The sequence below is a fragment of the Bufo bufo genome, chromosome 5, assembly GCF_905171765.1.
Source record: "Bufo bufo chromosome 5, aBufBuf1.1, whole genome shotgun sequence".
NCBI classification, from domain to species: domain Eukaryota; kingdom Metazoa; phylum Chordata; class Amphibia; order Anura; family Bufonidae; genus Bufo; species Bufo bufo.
In genome coordinates this window covers 333,888,412-333,907,750 of record NC_053393.1, presented here as the reverse complement: position 1 = coordinate 333,907,750, position 19,339 = coordinate 333,888,412, and the positions used below count along the sequence as shown (strand labels likewise).

The following is a 19,339-nucleotide window of genomic DNA, read 5'->3' as shown; positions in this document are numbered from 1 at the left end:
AAAAAATCCTGAATGATCGTGATTGGCGATCACTTAAACGTTTGGTGAAATCAAATTGAAGAAAAACAACAATAGAACTCAGGGCTATGTTTAATAGTGAAAGTAAGAGCATTTCCACATGCACAATGCGAAGGGAACTCAAGGGATTGGGACTGAACAGCTGTGTAGCCATAAGAAAACCACAAATCAGTGAAGCAAACCAGATAAAAAGGCTTAAATTTGCTAGGGAGCATAAAGATTGGACTCTGGAGCAATGGAAGAAGGTCATGTGGTCTGATGAGTCAAGATTTACCCTGTTCCCGAGTGATGAGCACATCAGGGTAAGAAGAGAGACACATGAAGTAATGCACCCATCATGCCTAGTGCCTACTGTACAAGCCTGTGGGGGCAGTGCTATGATTTGGGGTTGCTGCAGTTGGTCAGGTCTAGGTTCAGCAACAGTATGTGCTCCAAGAATGAGGTCAGCTGACTACCTGAACATACTGAATGACCAGGTTATTCCATCAATGGATTTTTTCTTCCCTGATGGCACAGGCATATTCCAAGATGACAATGCCAGGATTCATCGGGCTCAAATTGTAAAAGAGAGGACAGGCAGTGTATTTAAAATAGAACCACATAACATGTACCTATATATCTTTTAGGTTACATTTATTAAAAATGCAATTTTGACTTCAGATTCAGCAAGATCATCAAAACTTTTATCCTGCAGAAAAAAATTGTATGTTCTGGTTTGTAGTTATAATCATAGGTCAACACTAGTCAAAACAAACTGACTATAATCCGAATTTCAGGAAAAATTAGATTTGCCTCAAAGCCGAATTTCCTCGCGGTTCATGGTAACACATACATTTTCCCTGAAATGGCAAGGCAAAAAAAATACTCACCTCATTCATGTGTGTTCGAAAAGGACCCTGCAGCCATCTTGATTTAAGATACCATTGGAAATCTTGCACGGGGTGACGTATGATGTCTGGTGTCTTCAATCAAAATGGGCACAGCGGCCTCTACCCTCAAATTGGATATGGTGAATATTAGTGATGAGTGAAGAGAGCTTTGGATCATAGATCCGAAGTCATTTTGTTCACAACTTCATATTAAAGGGGCATTCCCCTCTTAGACAATGGGGGCATATCGCTAGGATATGCCCCCATTTTCTGATTGGTGTGGGTCCCACCACTGGAAGCGCTGTGGCTGGAGGACCCCAGATTTCCCAGGGTTCGTCCACCACCAATCGCTAATCCCCGCCTCTCCCATAGAAGTGAATGGGAGCGTGCCACGCATGCGCGGCCCATGCTCCTATTCATTTCTATGGGGCAGATGGCAATAGCCGAGCTAGCGCTCGGCTATTTTCGACGGCCCCATAGAAATGAATGGAGGGCTGCTGCACATGCGTAGTGCACTCTCCTCCACTTTCGGGGCTCCTTTCTCAATATAGGTGCGGGTCCCAGTGGTGGGACCCGCACCTATAAGATAATGGGGGCATATCATAGCGATATGCCCCCATTGTCTCAGATGAGAAAAACCCTTTAATGCTGTATGGAGATCTGTCTCCATACAGCATTAAAATGTATGGCCTCCGATGAGGCGAGGTCAGTTATTCGCAAAGTCAAGCGAGATTTAATTGTATAACTTCGATATTTGATTTTTAAAGTGGAAAACCACTTTAAAACTTGGAACCAAACTCGGCTTCGGTTCCGAATGGTACCTGAAAGCCTTCAATGTTAATCTCAGATGACTCGATTAGTGATGAACGCAGCATCTGAGGAGTTCAATGACGGGGACGGCGCAATCACCGTTCTCTGTCATTGTGCCTGTTACATACAAAGAAATGAAATTCGGCGAAGTCGAATATTTGATAACTTTGCTCAACACTAGTCAACAATCACAATTTTAAAATGTTACATAAAATAGCTGAATGTTACACTGACTTTAAGCTAATCAGTCACTATAATATGCTGCCCTATTAAATGGCAGCATATTATAAGTAATAGTACAGATGAGAAAAATTCCTGAAATTATTATTAGTATCAATTTGGCCATCAGATTTGGTCGAAGACTCCAAATAAATATGACCTAAATCAAAAGTGCCCCAAATACCCCGGAAAATTGTGCATGACATGCTGAGGTCTCCTAGTACTGTATCCAACCCCTTTAGAGCTCTTGAATGCCAAGACAGCAGAGAGTATGTTCTCCTATGGCGTATATTTTGTAGACATTTCTGCAAATGGAAATTCATGCTATATATATATCTTAATCTTAATTGGGTCATTTAACCAGGGAATCCCAGGAAATACCATTCCTTATACTGCACAATAAGCTTGAAGGAAAGAAACATTGAAGGTTTCACTCAGTAAAAGTAAATTTACCTTATAGGACTAGAAATGGTGTCTGGATCTCTTGCCATCACTGTTCCAATTATAGTCCCAAGTTCAATATCCTCATGAACTTTAAACATGTAGCTAGGTCGGCCAAAAATAGGAGGCTCATCAGCATCTTCTACTGATATTTTTACGGTTGCAGTATCTTTAAAAGGACCAAGATAGTGGAAATGGGGATCGATATGTGTATTCTCAACTTCCACTTTTAAGGAGTACAGTCTTTTACTTTCATAATCCAATTTCTGTGTACAAAAATAAAAGTAGAAAATGTTAATAATTTATGAACATATCTAGAACAATGCCCAATAATAATAAACACCTCTCTCCAATTCTCACTGTCTTCCTATCTGTGTATTTAAGTTTTGGCACAGCTATCTGCTCCAAAATTCTGCTTAAAAATCTGCCGTGTGAACACCCCATTGAAATCTTCATTGAAAAACTGCTTAGTAAAAGCCGGAGGTAAAATTGTGCAAGCAAATGAATATACCATTAGGTCAAGTAGAATATTACATGGAATTTAGAAGCAGACTTGCATTGGGTGAAACACTTCACCAAAGGGTCTCCATATGGATGGTAAGAATAGATGGATGGTAAGTTTCTCCAGAGGATTCCAATTAAAGTGGTTATTTATATTGATGGCCTATCCTGTGATATCACATTTATCGGTCACATGGCTAGGGACCATTGAAGAGAATGGGGCTGAGCTAGGACACCAAACACAGTCCAGACTGCTGTGCCATGCCAACATAATGGAGTGGACCCCTGTACATGCATGGCAGCCATGACAATGTATTTCAATACAGCTTTAAATGTTTACGGTGGGAAAAAAGGGAGCAATAGGAAAATAAAAACTAGTAATCTGAATTCCTACTACTTATGTATTACTGTAGATTGTAGTCCAAGAGCATAGTGACAAAATCCATTTAAACAGCTTATTCACCCCTTCACCAATGTCAAAAATTATATAGTTTCCTCATATATTTACTTGTAAATGTGAGATTGTTCACCATTTATGTAACTTGTTGAATGGTGTGGCCTTTAATCATGGAATTACTGGATATTTCCACAATATATGTATATATTTGATTTTTCACATCTTTTTCGCGATGGGAAACCAACCATCCCTGCTATAATTAATTACATTTGCATAATAAATATCAATCGATTTGGGAAATAAATCTTGCAGTTTCAGTTGCATTGTGCACATTTAAATTCAGAACAATACAGGAAAAAAAATACATACTGAAAGATCTTATAAAGCTGGAATAATATGCCACAGCTTTTGTGCCAGCTATTAACCCCTTAGTGACCAGCCTGTTTTGGGTCTTAATGAACCAAGCAATTTTTTTTTTCATTTTTCGCCTTCCAAGAGATGTAACTTTTATATATGCAGCCATAAGGGGACCAATGTGAAGGATCAGAGTGACATGGTTCAGGTGAATTAGGACAAACATACTAGGGGAGAAAGAATGAGGGGATCCTCAACAACCTTTTTAAGGTAAATTTTTAGGGAATTAATAATCCTGTAATTACACACTGAATACTAGATATTGTATATTACTTATAGGTCAGAGAAGGGAATAAAGAAAGAAAGGCCCACTTTGTTGAACTTCTGATCCACAGGGGACCAGAAGCAGCAGGTATAGATCCTCCATACCACAAGCACCAGGGATGGACCCTCTGTGATGGAAAAGAGTGCTAGTAAATAGGTAATTGCCTTTCTTTCTTGAGGCAGAGCTGTTTGGGCCCATAACTAAAATTGCACTGAGAGTCAGACAACCCCTTTAAGTATAACAATCAAAATGGTCCTTTTTTTTTCTGAGGGGTGTGCAGCCTGATATAGTTCAGTATAATGAAGGGGCTCCCTAAATTTGCTGTATGAGTTAACATATTTCTGCCACTAACCACTACTTAGTCTTGATATCGTCAGCTATTATATAATATCTTGATCTAGATCTTTCTTTCTACAGCGTTTTGTAAACGCAAATTGAAATCAATTCTTATATAGTAAAGAAATAGAGATATATATCGTTAAATTATTGTGCATGTTATAAACCAAAACACACAATGGAAATAAGTGAAGACTTGCCTCAGCAAATATATCCCTGTGCAGTTTTTATAAATGTGTCTCACAGTGCTAGATTTGCTGCATTTAGAAAAATGGTATACCAATTTACCCTCCAGTTAAATATGTATTGGAGCTTACTTTAGGGATGACAACACTACTGGAAACTAGAAAGTTAAACATTCTAAAAATCTTTTTATCATCTCAGTAATGGAACATCCTGACAGTTCAAGCATTGCATCCTCTTAACAGGATGGGAAATCTCTATTCATTTACTTTCCATCACAATTATAGCACTACAGAGCTTCTGCTACTCCATGGGGTATTAACCAGAAGGTATGTGCTTGCCTTTCTACTACTAGGTCATTCGTGTGACCTATTCTTATTCCTCCTGTGAGTCATTCTTGATGCAGACTCTAGTCTACTAATTAACTGCTCACTCTCTAAAGACTAATCCCTACCTAAAATGACAAATGCAAGGCCGCCAATTGATTCTAAAATAGTCTACAGCAACATGCTAACCTGTAATTTAGAATAGCTGAAATTTCTTACTTTATTTGGACTACAGACGATTAAGTAAACAATCAAATCCTTCACATAATACTGAATGTGACTTGAATCTTTGAGAGTTTTAAATTGGGTGATATATAGAGATGAGCGAAAGTGTATTTTTTTTTGTTAGTAGTGGGTACAATGACAGGTAGCTGTGATAGCGCTGCTCCCCATCATTGTAGCCCTCAGATGCCACGTTTATACATGATTGCGGCATCTGAGAGTAATAATACAGTTTAAAGTTAACAGTAAAAAATTTACATCATACTTACTGCCTCCATTTGGTTATGACAGTCCGGACGCCACAATCTTGCTTGAAGATCTTGCGCAAAATCTCGTGCGGCCCTAGATGATGTCATGGGACAACAGATCTTCAATCAAAATGGCGGCGCCCGGACTGTCACGAGCAACTGGAGGAGGTATTATTATTTTTTTTACACTATTTCAGGTTAAATCAATTTGGTACCATGAAGCACGAGGAAATTCGGCTTTGCGGCAAATCGAATTTATCCTAAAATTCAGATTGAATTCCACTCCATTGGATTTGATTCTCTCATCTCTAGTTATACAGTTAAAAGAGACCAACTTCGGTTATTATGTATTTTCTTCAAGAATGCTAGAGAAACAGTTCAGATAGCTTGGAAATTGTTTTTTGTAACGATGTTGGACAAAAGCTTCTCTGTAGTCATGCCATGGTTAGGAACCTTAACACAATTGGTCCCGGACCTTAATATATGTCCAGTTGTATACTATTCCTGACCCTGATCATCTAATTTGAAGGGTTTATCCCATGATTAATGTAAAAAATGAAAATCAGACATCATATAGTACAAGACAATATCTTTCTATCAAAACTAGAACCTGCTTGGTACCTTACATGGAACCAGAGATTTCCCCATGTATTGCTTTGCTGGATCTACACTGAGCTGACAGCTCAAAGGAAGTGTCTTTTCTGATGCAGCTATAAGGGGGCATGTCCATGCTCTCCCTATCGCAACTCGGGTGACAGTTGAAGGATGAAGCTGAGCATGTGTGGCCATCTCAGTGAGCCAGACAAAGAAATAAGAAATGAAACAAACAGCAGCAGAGTTATATAGATACATTTTATTAAAGGGGTTGGCCACTTTCTGGCCGTTGTTGATCAATGTGTTTGTAAGATGATTATATGACACTTACTAATATAGTCTTTGTAGATATTCTGCATCATTTTCTATATTTCATAAGATATTCTCTCTTGTTGGCCAAGTCCTTTGTGCAGTCCACACAGCAAGCCTGTCCATAAAATGGCTGCAGATGGAAGGTCAAGTGGCAAATCACTCAGTCTCCTCCATTAAAATATACGCGCACTAAACTCTCCAAATTTCAGGTGCAGATGGCAAATATGGTTCATAGAGATGGTTAAGTGATGTGTCTGGAGTTATTTTTTCCTGGTTACATGACCCTCCATCAGCAGCCATCTTATGGACAGATCTCCTGTGTGGACAGCACAGAAGATTTTCCCAACAAGGGGACACAACTTCACAGAAAATCACCAAAGGCTATATTAGTAAGTGTCATATAATCATCTTACAGACACATTGGTCAAGAGTAGCCAGAAATTGGGCAACCCGTTTAAATAACTCAGTGGCTATGCTAAATTTTTTATTACAATCAGTATTCATATCCAGGTGGTGGTTTAAAAACTGTAGAATATTTTTCCTGGGATAACCCCTGTAAGGAGGGAATAGTATAAAACATAATTTGACATGATTGTATGAAGCATATACTGTACATAGGGCATCTGGATATGCTTAAGAACATTGGCATATTAGATGAAAGCATGATAGCGTAGGATGGATGGGTTCAGTCTGTCCCTGTTTTAATCCCAGTGATGCTCCTTACTATCATCTGCCCTCAATACCAGCATAGCAGAGCACTCACCATTAGAACGGCATCCCCATCTAGCTCTCATGCCTAAACCCTAAGGCCCCTTTCACACGGGCGTTGCGGGAAAATGTGCGGGTGCGTTGCGGGAACACCCGTGATTTTTCCGCGCGAGTGCAAAACATTGTAATGCGTTTTGCACTCGCGTGAGAAAAATCATGCATGTTTGGTACTTAAACCCGAACTTCTTCACAGAAGTTCGGGCTTGGGTTAGGTGTTGTGTAGATGTTATTATTTTCCCTTATAACATGGTTATAAGGGAAAATAATAGCATTCTGAATACAGAATGCATAATTAAATAGCGCTGGAGGGGTTAAAAAAAATAACTCACCTTCTCCTCTTGTTCGCGTAGTTCCCGGTCTCTTCTTTACTTCTTTAATGATGAGCTGTGGGCTAAAGGACCTTTGGTGACGTCAGATCACATGCTCCAATCACATGGTCCATCACCGTGGTGATGGACCATGTGATTGGAGCATGTGATCTGACGTCACCACAGATCCTAGCCGGTAGTTCATCATTAAAGAAGTAAAGAAGAGACCGGGAACTACGCGAACAAGAGGAGAAGGTGAGTTAATTTTTATTTCTTTTTTAACCCCTCCAGCGCTATTTAACTATGCATTCTGTATTGAGAATGCTATTATTTTCCCTTATAACCATGTTATAAGGAAAAATAATACAGTGAATAGACTGTCACCTAGCAACCATGCGTGAAAATCGCACCGCATCCTCACTTGCTTACAGATGCTTGCGATTTTCACGCAGCCCCATTCACTTCTATGGCACCTGCGTTGCATAAAAAACGCAGAATATAGAGCATGCTGCGATTTTCACGCAACGCACAAGTGATGCGTGAAAATCACCGCTCATGTGAACAGCCCCATAGAAATGAATGGGTCGGTATTCAGTGCGGGTTCACCTCACGTATCGCATCCGCGCGGAATACTCGCCCGTGTGAAAAGGGCCTAACCTGACAAACCCTGGCAATACCAAAATCACAATTATTTCTCCTATGTGTTTCACTGGTGTTTCATCAGGAAAAAGTACTAGGATGGTCTGTGTGTCAGGTATGTACAGTGCCTTGCAAAAGTATTCACCCCCTTGACTTTTTCTGTGTTTTGTTACATTACAGCCTTAAGTTCAATGTTTTGTTAATCTGAATTTTATGTGATGGATCAGAACACTATAGTCTAAGTTGGTGAAGTGAAATGAGAAAAGTATATAAATAAAACTATTTTTTAGAAATAGAAAACACAAAATTGGCATGTGCGTATGTATTCACCCCCCTTTGTTAGGAAGCCCATAAAAAGCTCTGGTGCAACCAATTACCTTCAGAATTCACATAATTAGTGAAATAATGTCCACATATGTGCAATCTAAGTGTCCCATGATCTGTCACATTACATATACACACCTTTTTTGAAAGGCCCCAGAGGCTGCAACAGTAAAGCAAGAGGCATCACTAACCAAACACTGCCATGAAGACAAAGAAACTATCAAAACAAGTAAGTGACATTGTTGTTGAGAAGTACAAATTAGGGTTAGGTTATAAAAAAATATCCAAATCTTTGATGATCCCCACGAGCACCATCAAATCTATCATAACCAAATGGAAAGATCATGGCACAACAGCAAACCTGTGAAGAGACATCCGCCCACCAAAACCTACGGACTGGGCAAGGAGGGCATTAATCAGAGAGGCAGCACAGAGACCTAAGGTAACCTTGGAGGAGCTACAGAGTTCCACAGCAGAGACTGGAGTATCTGTACATAGGACGACAATAAGCCGTACACTCCGTAGAGTTGGGCTTTATGGCAGAGTGGCCAGAAGAAAGCAATTACTTTCAGCTAAAAACAAAAAGGCACGTTGTGAGATTGCGAAAAGGCATGTGGGAGACTCCCAAAATGTATGGAGGAAGGTGCTCTGGTCTGATGAGACTAAAATTCAACTTTTCAGCCATCAAAGAAAACTCTATGTCTGGCGCAAACCCAACATATCACATCACCCAAGGAACACCATCCCCACAGTGAAACATGGTGGTGGCAGCATCATGCTGTGGGGATGTTTTTCAGCAGCCAGGACTGGAAAAACTGGTCAGTGTTGAGGGAAAAATGTATGGTGCTAAATACAGGGATATTCTTGAGCAAAACCTGTACCACTCTATGCATGATTTGAGGCTAGGACGAAGGTTCACCTTCTAGCAGGACAATGACCCCAAACACACTGCTATAGCAACTCTTGAGTGGTTTAAGGGGAAACATGTAAATGTGTTGGAATGGCCTAGTCAAAGCCCAGCTCTCAATCCAATATAAAATCTGTGGTCAGACTTGCTGTTCACAAGCGCAAACCATCCAACTTGAAGGAGCTGGAGCAGTTTTGCAAGGAGGAATGGGCAAAAATCCCAGTGGTAAGATGTGGCAAGCTCATAGAGACTTATCAAAAGCGACTTGGAGATGTGATTGACGCAAAAGGTGGCTCTACAAAGTATTGACTTTAGGGGGGTGAATAGTTATGCACATTTACTTTTTCTGTTATTTTGTCCTATTTGTTGTTTGCTTCACAATAAAAAGAAAAAACAAAAACAAAAAAAACATCTTCAAAGTTGTGGGCATGTTCTGTAGATTAAATGATGCAAATCCTCAAACAATCTATGTTAATTCCAGGTTGTGAGGCACCAAAACACAAAAAAGTCAAGGGGTGAATACTTTTGCAAGGCACTGTAGCTAAAAGGTGCAGTAGAAAGATTCCCCTGCATCATTCACACTTTGTTCTTAAGCATATATGGATGCACTATGCATACACTTCAAGCAATCACATTGTTTTAGTAAATTTAATAAAAAGTTTGTTTTTTTACTATCCCCTCCTTAAATTTAATGGTTAGGAACTGCAGCATCTCATTTTCAATAGAAGTCAAAGGAGGTTTTTGTACCTGCACCTGTCGTATATGTGGTCGACCGCACATAAAACATGCCCACCCAATTGAGGCTGAGGACTGCATATGGTATACAGTTGAGTAGCGGCTTGCGGTATGTTTAACATATTTTACCACATATGCCACTATTTAAAGTTAATCAAAAAGCTAAAGAACCTCAAACATTTGCAACAGTTCAAACAGTCCATAAATGATGATGGGAAAACCCACCCTATTTTTTTGCCAGACACTTGTGTTCCATAACCACATCATGACCATGCCGTATAAATGCACCCTATTAGTGTAGATGCTATTTATCTAAAATATATTATCAGAAAATGACCACTTAAATTAGATTTTTGGTATTACATATTTTTATGTGCTTATCCATTTAAAATACATTCAATAATAATATTGATTCCATAACAGCAGCTGAAACATACAAAATCTGGTAAAATTTCTGTAAGTCACTGTAATTTCAGTAGGTAGGGACGTACAGTGAGCCCTAACTAGAACCCTTTCCGCTTCCTCTGTCTACTTGAAGTGCAAGCTATTATAGCAAGTCAGCAACTGGTTGATGTTTCCTACTCTGCTAAGGTGTGAGACAAACAACACCAACAAACTAGTTAGGAACAAGGAACAAAGATAGAGTCATGCTGAAATGGGTCAGAACCAGGAGGACAACAACATACTAAATCGAGAGACCAGATGGGAAACAGTACCAACACACTAGACACAGAGTGATCAAAAGGATAAGCCGAGGTCAAAACACTAGTGATTGGGGTTGAGCAACCCGAACTGCAAAGTGGACTTTTCCACTGAATTTCGGGTTCGATCTTTGGGTGATTTCATTATTTTCCATTATAACATGGTTATAACGGAAAATAATAGCATTCTTAAGACAGAATGCTAAGTAAAATGGACATTGAGGGGTTAAAAATAATTTTTAAAAACTCACCTCATCCACTTGATCGCGCACGTCTTCTTTCTTCAGGACCTGCAAAAGGACCTGCAGTGACGTCACCGCAGGTCCTTTTGCAGGTCCTAAAGAAAGAAGACGTGCGTGATCAAGGCTACGCGATCAAGTGGAGGGAGTGAGTTTATTTCAGTTTATTTTCATTTTATTTAGCATTCTGTCTTAAGAATGCTATTATTTTCTGTTATAACCATGTTATAATGGAAAATAATAAAGTGAAGTTCGGGTTCCCATTAACTTAAATTGGGTCCGGGTTCGGGGTGAAGTTCAGGTCAAGATCGGGTCCCGAACCCGGCCGAACCCGGTGAACCCGAACTTTACGGGGTTCGCTCATCCCTACTAGTGATCCAAAATATGCAATTAGGAACCAGGAACACAGCTAGTGAGTCAGATCACTAGTACTGGTATATGGACGGGAAGGGGTTTAAATAGAGCACCGAGTCACAGGATCAGAACCTGATGGGTCATGACTCTTCACTTCATTAGTCAGAACACTAGCACATAGGAATAGATCAGCTGAGTAATCAGCCTACTGCTAGTTTCCTCCAGCACATGGCCGCTGTGGGGAGAAAGAGCATTGCATCCTGTTGATAAGGTTGCTGTGGCAGCACCAGGGGGCATGGCTTAGCAGTGCTTCTCACACAGTAGCTCCAAATCTGGGGATCTTGCCACTGGAGCCCGGACAGTAACATTTTAGCTTTGCCATGAATGTGAATTCTAGGAGCTGAAGTAGATTTCAATTATAATTTACTCCAGTTTTCTGACTTAAATTTTAGTGAATGTGTCAGTCCGTGGTGGTCCTGCCCCATCCGCAAAGCTCCACCTACTTTTTTAAAAAGAAGACACAATTTTTTTTACTTATTCTTATACAAAGTGCCCTTTATAACAAATGTTGTGTTGTTTTATGCCAAAAGCCTGGCATAAAGCTTGGTAAATGACCCCTTTATCATTAATCCTTTCATATTTTTTCACTCCCTGTCTTTCTGGAGCCATAATTTTTTAATTTTCCATTCACATAGCTGTATGAGAATTAGTTTTTTGCGGAACAAATTATACTTGTTAATGGCATAATTTGCTATTGCATATAATGTAGTGGGAAGCTGGGAAAAAAATCCAAATGGGGTGGAATTGATTCCGCCAGTTTTATGGGACTTGTTTTAATGACGTTTCATATATAGTAAAACTGATCAGTTGTCTTCATTCTCAGTCAGTAGTATTATGGTCATACCCCATTTATATAGTTTATCTTGTGTTTGATACTGAAAATAAATTTGGAAAAAATTTATTTTTTCTTTTCATCGCCATATTCTGATCTCCTAACTGTTTTATAGTTATGTCTAGAGAGCTGTGTGAGGGCTTTTTTTTGGGATGATCTGTAGATTTATTGATACCATTTTTTGGTGTGCATGACTGTTCACTTTTTATTCATTTTTATGGAAGTGAAGTTTTAAAAAAAAAAAACAATTCTGTCATTTAGATTTTTTGTTTATTATGCCGTTTATCATAAGAGATAAATATTTTTACATTTTAAAAGTATTAGCGTTTTCAGACATAATTAGAGATGAGCGAATCAAAGCTGACAAAGTGGAATTCGTGTAGAATTTCAGGATCAATTTGATTTGTAACAAATGCGAATTTCCTCGCGCTTTGTGGTAACGAATCACATTTTTCCTAAAATGGCATCTGCACGTGTGAGGACTGAGGACATGGGGCAAGAAACTCTGGGAAGGCGGGATCACCCAGATTGAAATGCCTGCATGCAGCCAATCAGCAGCCAGCCAGCCCTGTGATGTCACAGCCCTATAAATACGTCAGACATTTTACAGTGTTCAGAGTGCAGGGGCAGACGTGTGAAGGCGCTAGGGACAAATATTGGAAAAACTATTGGGGAAAAAAAAGACAAAAAAAATGATTTATAAGTGCAGGGAAAGGATAGGGAGGAATCATTTCACAGCATCTCAGTGCAGTGAGATATGTCAGAAGGCACTAGGGACATTGATAGGAAAGTGATTTGCAAGTGCAGGGAAGGATTATTTGGGGATCCAAATAGTCATTAGACAGATCTGTCATTCAAGCTTTGTTATTGGGCTGCAAGTCTTATGTTGAAAAGCCTTTAGAGGCTTATGTCTTACTATCTTATTCAGTACTACAAGAAAAAAATATATGCATTTCACTTCTGCATTTATTTCTGTTGAAAACGTATAGGGGCGTATTTCAGTAACAAAGAATAATATATACGCACTGCACTGTTGCAGTCATTTCTGGTGAAAGCGTATAGGGGGTATTTTAGTCCAACAAGAAAAATATATATGCACTGCACTATTGCAGTTATTTCTGGTGAAAGCGTATAGGGACGTATTTCAGTAAAATAAGAAAAATATATACGCACTGCACTGTTGCAGTTTTTTCTGGTGAAAGCGTATGGGGAGGTATTTCAGTAAAATAAGAAAAATATATATATATGCACTGCACTGTTGCAGTTATTTCTGGTGAAAGCGTATAGCGGAATATTTCAATAAAATAAGAAAAATATATACTCACCGCACTGTTGCAGTCATTTATGGTGAAAGCGTATAGGGGCGTATTTCAGTACTACCAGAAAAATATATATGCACTTCACTATTTAATTGTTTTCTGGTTAAAGCATATACTGACCTATTTCATTCCAACAAGAAATATATATTCTCAGGTCACTTCTGCAGTTATTTCTGGTGAAAGCGTATAGGGGTGTATCTCATTTAAAAAATAAAAATATTTACGCACTGCATTGTTACAGTTATTTCTGTTGAATTAACAGTTTTGTTTCAGTAAAAAAAGACAAATATATATGCACTGCACTGTTGCAGTTATTTCTGGTGAAAGCGTATAGGGGCGTATTACAATAAAAAAAGAAAAATTTATTCTCAGTACATTACTGCAGTTATTTCTGGTGAAAGCATATAGGGGCGCGATTCAGTAAAATAAGAAAAATATATACGCACTGCACTGTTGCAGATATTTCTGGTGAATGCATATAGGGGCATATTTCAGTAAAAAAATAAGAATATATACACACTGCACTGTTGCAGTTATTTATGGTGAAAGCGTATAGGGGCGTATTTCATTACTACCAGAAAAATATATATGCACTGCACTATTTAATTGTTTTGTGGTAAAAGCATATATATTGGGCAATTTCATTCCAACAAGAAATATATATTCTCAGGTCACTTCTGCAGTTATTTCTGGTGAAAGCGTATAGTGGCCTATTTCAGTCCAACAAGAAAAATATATGCTCAGTTTACTTATGCAGTTATTTCTGGTGAAAGCGTATAGGGGCGAATTACAGTAAAAAAAGAAAAATATATAACCATTTCACTGGTGCACTTATTTGTGGAAAAAAACGTTTAGTGACCTATTTCAGTACAGAAAGAAAAATATATACGCACTTCACTGGTGCATTTATTTCTGATGAAAGCGTTTACTGGGCTTATTTCAGTACAAAAAGAAAAATGCATTCTCAATTCACGTCGGCGGTGGTTATATGTGTTGAAAGCGTTTAGTGGCCTATTTCAGTACAAAGAGAAAAATGCATTCTCAGTTCATGTCGGCGGTGGTTATATGTGTTGAAAGCGTTTAGTGGCCTATTTCAGTAGAAACAGAAAAAAACATTCTCAGTTCACTTCAGCGGCGGTTATATGTGCTGAAAGCGTTTAGTTGGCTATTTCAGTAGAAACAGAAAAATACATTCTCAGTTAACGTCGGCGGCGGTTATATGTGTTGAAAGCGTTTAGTGGCCTATTTCAGTACAAAAAGAAAAATACATTCTCAGTATACGGCGGTGGCGGTTATATGTGTTGAAACTGTTTAGTGGCCTATTTCAGTACAAACAGAAAAATACATTCTCAGTTCACGTTGGCGGTGGTTATATGTGTTGAAAGTGTTTAGTGGCCTATTTCATTACAACAAAAAAATACATTCTCAATTCATGTCAGCAGCGGTTATATGTGTTGAAAGCGTTTAGTGGCCTATTTCAGTACAAACAGAAAAAAACATTCTCAGTTCACATCGGCGGCGGTTATGTGTGCTGAAAGCGTTTAGTTGCCTATTTCAGTAGAAACAGAAAAATACATTCTCAGTTAACGTCGGCGGCTGTTATATGTGTTGAAAGCGTTTAGTGGCCTATTTCAGTACAAAAAGAAAAATACATTCTCAGTTTTTGTCGGCGGCGGTTTGATGTGTTGAAAGCGTTTAGTGGCCTATTTCAGTACAAAAAGAAAAATACATTCTCAGTATACGGTGGTGGCGGTTATATGTGTTGAAAGTGTTTAGTGGCCTATTTCAGTACAAACAGAAAAATACATTCTCGGTTCATGTTGGCGGTGGTTATATGTGTTGAAAGTGTTTAGTGGCCTATTTCATTACAAAAAAAAAATACATTCTCAATTCATGTCAGCAGCGGTTATATGTGTTGAAAGCATGGCTGGTATTCAGCAGGGTGGCAGCAGTGGGAGGTTAGGAGCCAAACATGCTCAGGGTAGAGAACCTGCTTCGCAGCAGCCTACATACCCGGGAAGTAGTGGTGCAGGGGTTCACAGAAGTAGCGGCGGTAGCAGTCAGTCTGTGCAGCGGTTATATGCGGTTAAATCTCCATGATGTCTCCATGATAAATCTGCAGCGTGGCAGATTTGCTTCTACACACTTTGAAAATAATCCTTCTGCGGAGCAAATAGATGCCGGATGACTGGGACGCTCCATGACCTTCCCAGGAGATGCTGTCGGGAGCAGCAGTTCATTTCTGAGACGTCCGTATAGTGCGGGGGGAATCCGAAAACCCTTTCCATCTCCGTGCTCTATTATATGTGGTAAAATCTTTATTGAAGTATTTTGGTGGAAAAATAAATTTTATTCAACGCTCAGCGCTGCACTTATATGCGTTAAAATCTTTTGTGAATTATTTAGGTGGAAAAACAAATTTCATTCAGCTTTAAGGGCTACACTTATATGCAGTAAAATCTTTTGTGACTTATTTCGGTGGAAAAAAAAATTGTATTCAGCGTTAAGCACTGCACTTATATGGGGTAAAATCTTTTGTGAATTATTTTGGTGGAACAACAAATTTCATGCAGTGTTCAGCGCTGCAGTTATTTGTGGTAACATCTTTATTTTGGTGGAAAACAAATTTCCACCTCCTCCATTAACTTCCTCCTCTCTTCATTCTCATCCTTAACACACACACTGACTTGACCTCTCTCCCCTCCTCCCCCAGCTATTTATATATATATAAGTGGTGCCAGCACCACCTAGGGGCGAATAAAGGTAAATTACACTGCCAGCCTGTCAAAGGGAATTACAGCATGATACCACAATATATTTGATATGACATTTAGCAACAGTTTAAAGCATTGGCATCGCTTCAGGGGGGCAATTGCCCCCCCTAGGTTATTCTTGCTCCCCGAATGCCCCCCTGCTGACAGTGGAGTAGCGTTGGGGGGGCCAGGGGGCAGTGTTCCCTGTACTTACTTACTGCCAGTGCCTCTGCTCAGGGCCTCTACGCAGGCCCGCTCACCGCCGCAGCCCGGACTTCATGTGGTGTGTGCCTGTTCCCCGTAAAGCCCATCCTGGCAATGCACACCATTTTCACTGTGTGCATTGCTGTAGTGGGCTCAGAACAGACACCAACCACTGCAGACTCTATCACTGTGCCACTCGGTGGCCTTTTCCTAATGCTGCTGCTGCTGCCACCTACAGACTCTGTCATTGTGCTACTTGGTGGCCTCCTCATACTGCTTCCATCTCCTGACCCTGTCATTGGGCCACTCTGTGGCCTCCTCATGCTGCCTTCACCTCACCACTATGTCATAGGTTCACTCTGTGGACTTCTCATGCTGTTCCCACTCTCCCCACTTCATGACTGGTCCACTATTTTAGCTTTCGGACTTGCTGACATTATCATTTATTTGACCCTTGATCTGATCTGTCAAAAGGAAGGAAAAATGAGACGTACAACGGATCCTGTCTGTGTAGCAGCTTTAAGGCCTTTATGGTCCCATTAGACTTGGCTTATGATTTGGTAGCCAAAAGCAGCAATGGGTACACAACACAGAAGACATGCAAATATTCCATTCACGTGTCATCTCTGTTTTAGATGAACTCAGTTTTTTTTTTGCCTTTAGCAATACTGATGGATTATTGAGCAAATGCTGACCGAGTGAAGGCAGATGCTCCAGACACAAACAGGATCAGTTTTTTCTGGGTAATTGTTCTGACGGATCAGAGAATGGGGAAAATTAATCAGTGACATCAACACAAACTTACTGCCGACACCCTCTCCAGTGTGTCCGGGGGGCTCTACTTGTATATGCGTTTAATAGAACAGGTTCTGTTGACATCTATATGGAATCAGCTGATGATGGTGTAAAAGGACTGTGCTTCTTCTTGGCGCTAACATCAACCTGTAAGGCTGAGTTGATAGTTATTTGGTTAGTTTTGGCCCCATGACTGCGCAAATAAGTGAAGTGTGCAGTGATTCTAAGAGCTACACCTGTCATGTGCGTATCATACTGACTCACAGTATTATATCATTACCATAGCAGACTCCATATGCGTGTTACTGCAAGCCACAGCCTTCTACACCACTATAAAGGCTCTCAGCAGCCAGGAAATAGCTGTTGATTAACGCAAATAAATTCGGATTGAAGCAAAAAAATTATTTAATTCTGCTCATCTCTAGACATAATTATTCCTATGATGTTTAAGTTTTTATTTTTAAAACTTTTAAAACTTTTTTTTTCTTTTTTACTTTAACCATAGGAGACTATAACATGCATTAGATTGCCTCTTGCATTCTGTAAAGCATATCTATGCATTATAGAATACAAGATTCAGGATATTCCAATGCAGTGTTTCTACCTACAGGCCTGCATTGGAATATGCTAGTAATCAACCTGGCAGCCTGGTACAGGCTCAGACCTATTACTAGTATGGGGTGCCTTTCCTAGTCTCAGCCAGAGGTAGGCTGGCCATGGTATCTGATGGGTCAAACGACATGATCGCAGATCGCAGACATTGATTCACTTATCCTTAATGCAAATATATATTCGCAAACCTGAAATACATACATACCGGAATGGCAAAGCAGGGCATTATGTGGACCCACATTGTACAGATAACCCCCCTCACACACACACACACACACACACAAGATTGTCTTTTTACAGAGCATTAGAAATAGCTTCAACCTTTTCAGACAGCTTCATTCACTTGATCGAACGGTGTAAACCCACTTGCCTTTTCATGGTAACCTTATTTAAGTGGGCCCCTACTCCTTTTTGACGCATCATTGTATGGTTATCCTCTTTTGGGCTCAAAAGGGAAGGTTTTATCGTTTTTTGGGGATAAATATCTGGCCTTAGCAGAGCCCTGTGTTCTAATGACAGAATAGGATGGGCACATACATGGTATGAATGTTCAAGATTTATTTTGTTCTCTTGGGGACAATGTGGAGCTGAAGATAATTTTTGAATACAATGTATTTTTTACAGAAGCAACAATAATACATTTGTATTAATTGATTGATTGCTTTCATTTGATATTAATTGTTTTTTTTTTAATATAAAAAGCTATATAAGCATAATATAATATTTCAGTATTGACTGTGGATCATTGTATATACTCCCTGGTTTATACCACGTACTGCATCTTTTCTGTATAAAGCTTTAAAAAAGCCTTGTTCTGTGCTTTTACATTTCTTCAATCCATCTGCCTGTCGACTATTTCTTCATTGCTTTTTATTCCCTTCACATACCATGACTTTGCCCCTGTCACATCTCACTCTGTCCTCAAATACCCACTGACACAAGAGAACTGAAGATTGAATTACACAACATCTGTACCATCATCAACTGCAATAATGTTGCTCAGAGCTATCAGGTGATTTGATTGGCGGCAGACTGTTCTGCACATATAGGATATTGCAAATCTGAGCACATTCCAGACAGGCATGACTAGAATCAATAAGGTGCTCAAACTCCAGTGACTCGATATAGAGAATGATATGAGACAAAAAGAGAAGAAATAGATGTTGGTCTCCACTGGATTATGACTAGTTAGCAGACAATACTTCTCTATCAGAGAAATAAAGACATCTGAGCTTCACAATACAATGTATCACGAGGTAGAAATGCATTATTCTGTGTATCTGAAAGGTGGAATTTAAAAACCTTCATAATCAGAAAAACACATTTTTGTGCAATCACATTGCTGTACTAATTGCTGAAAGTATTTTTATAGAGACAGATCTCTGTAAACTTAGGCAACTTTTTGACACCCTAATACAAATAAATACATCCATGGGAATCAAATGAAATTATAAAAATACATGTTTGATTCTGTGGGATTCCTTTAAGCTCATTGTTAATTAGTGTGGGCCTATACTGCTCTTATGTGCACCTCTGATTTTGTATTGAAGCATGGGGAGTTTTATCTTAACAAATTTCTTATTATAAACAGAACATGGCCATGTACTGCAGGAACCCATCCCTAGAAGTAGGTA

At 39.4% G+C, this 19,339-nt stretch overlaps 1 protein-coding gene across 5 annotated transcripts in view; it reads right to left on the bottom strand.

The window, feature by feature from the left end:
* LOC121001078 (cadherin-10-like) overlaps positions 1-19,339 on the bottom strand; it is a 461,949-nt gene that overhangs the window by 118,830 nt on the left and 323,780 nt on the right. For all 5 annotated transcript variants that reach the window (XM_040431978.1, XM_040431980.1, XM_040431979.1 and 2 more), the window contains one exon: positions 2,370-2,623. In XM_040431978.1, the coding sequence (XP_040287912.1) occupies positions 2,370-2,623 (254 nt within the window). The remainder of the gene's footprint in view (positions 1-2,369; positions 2,624-19,339) is intronic.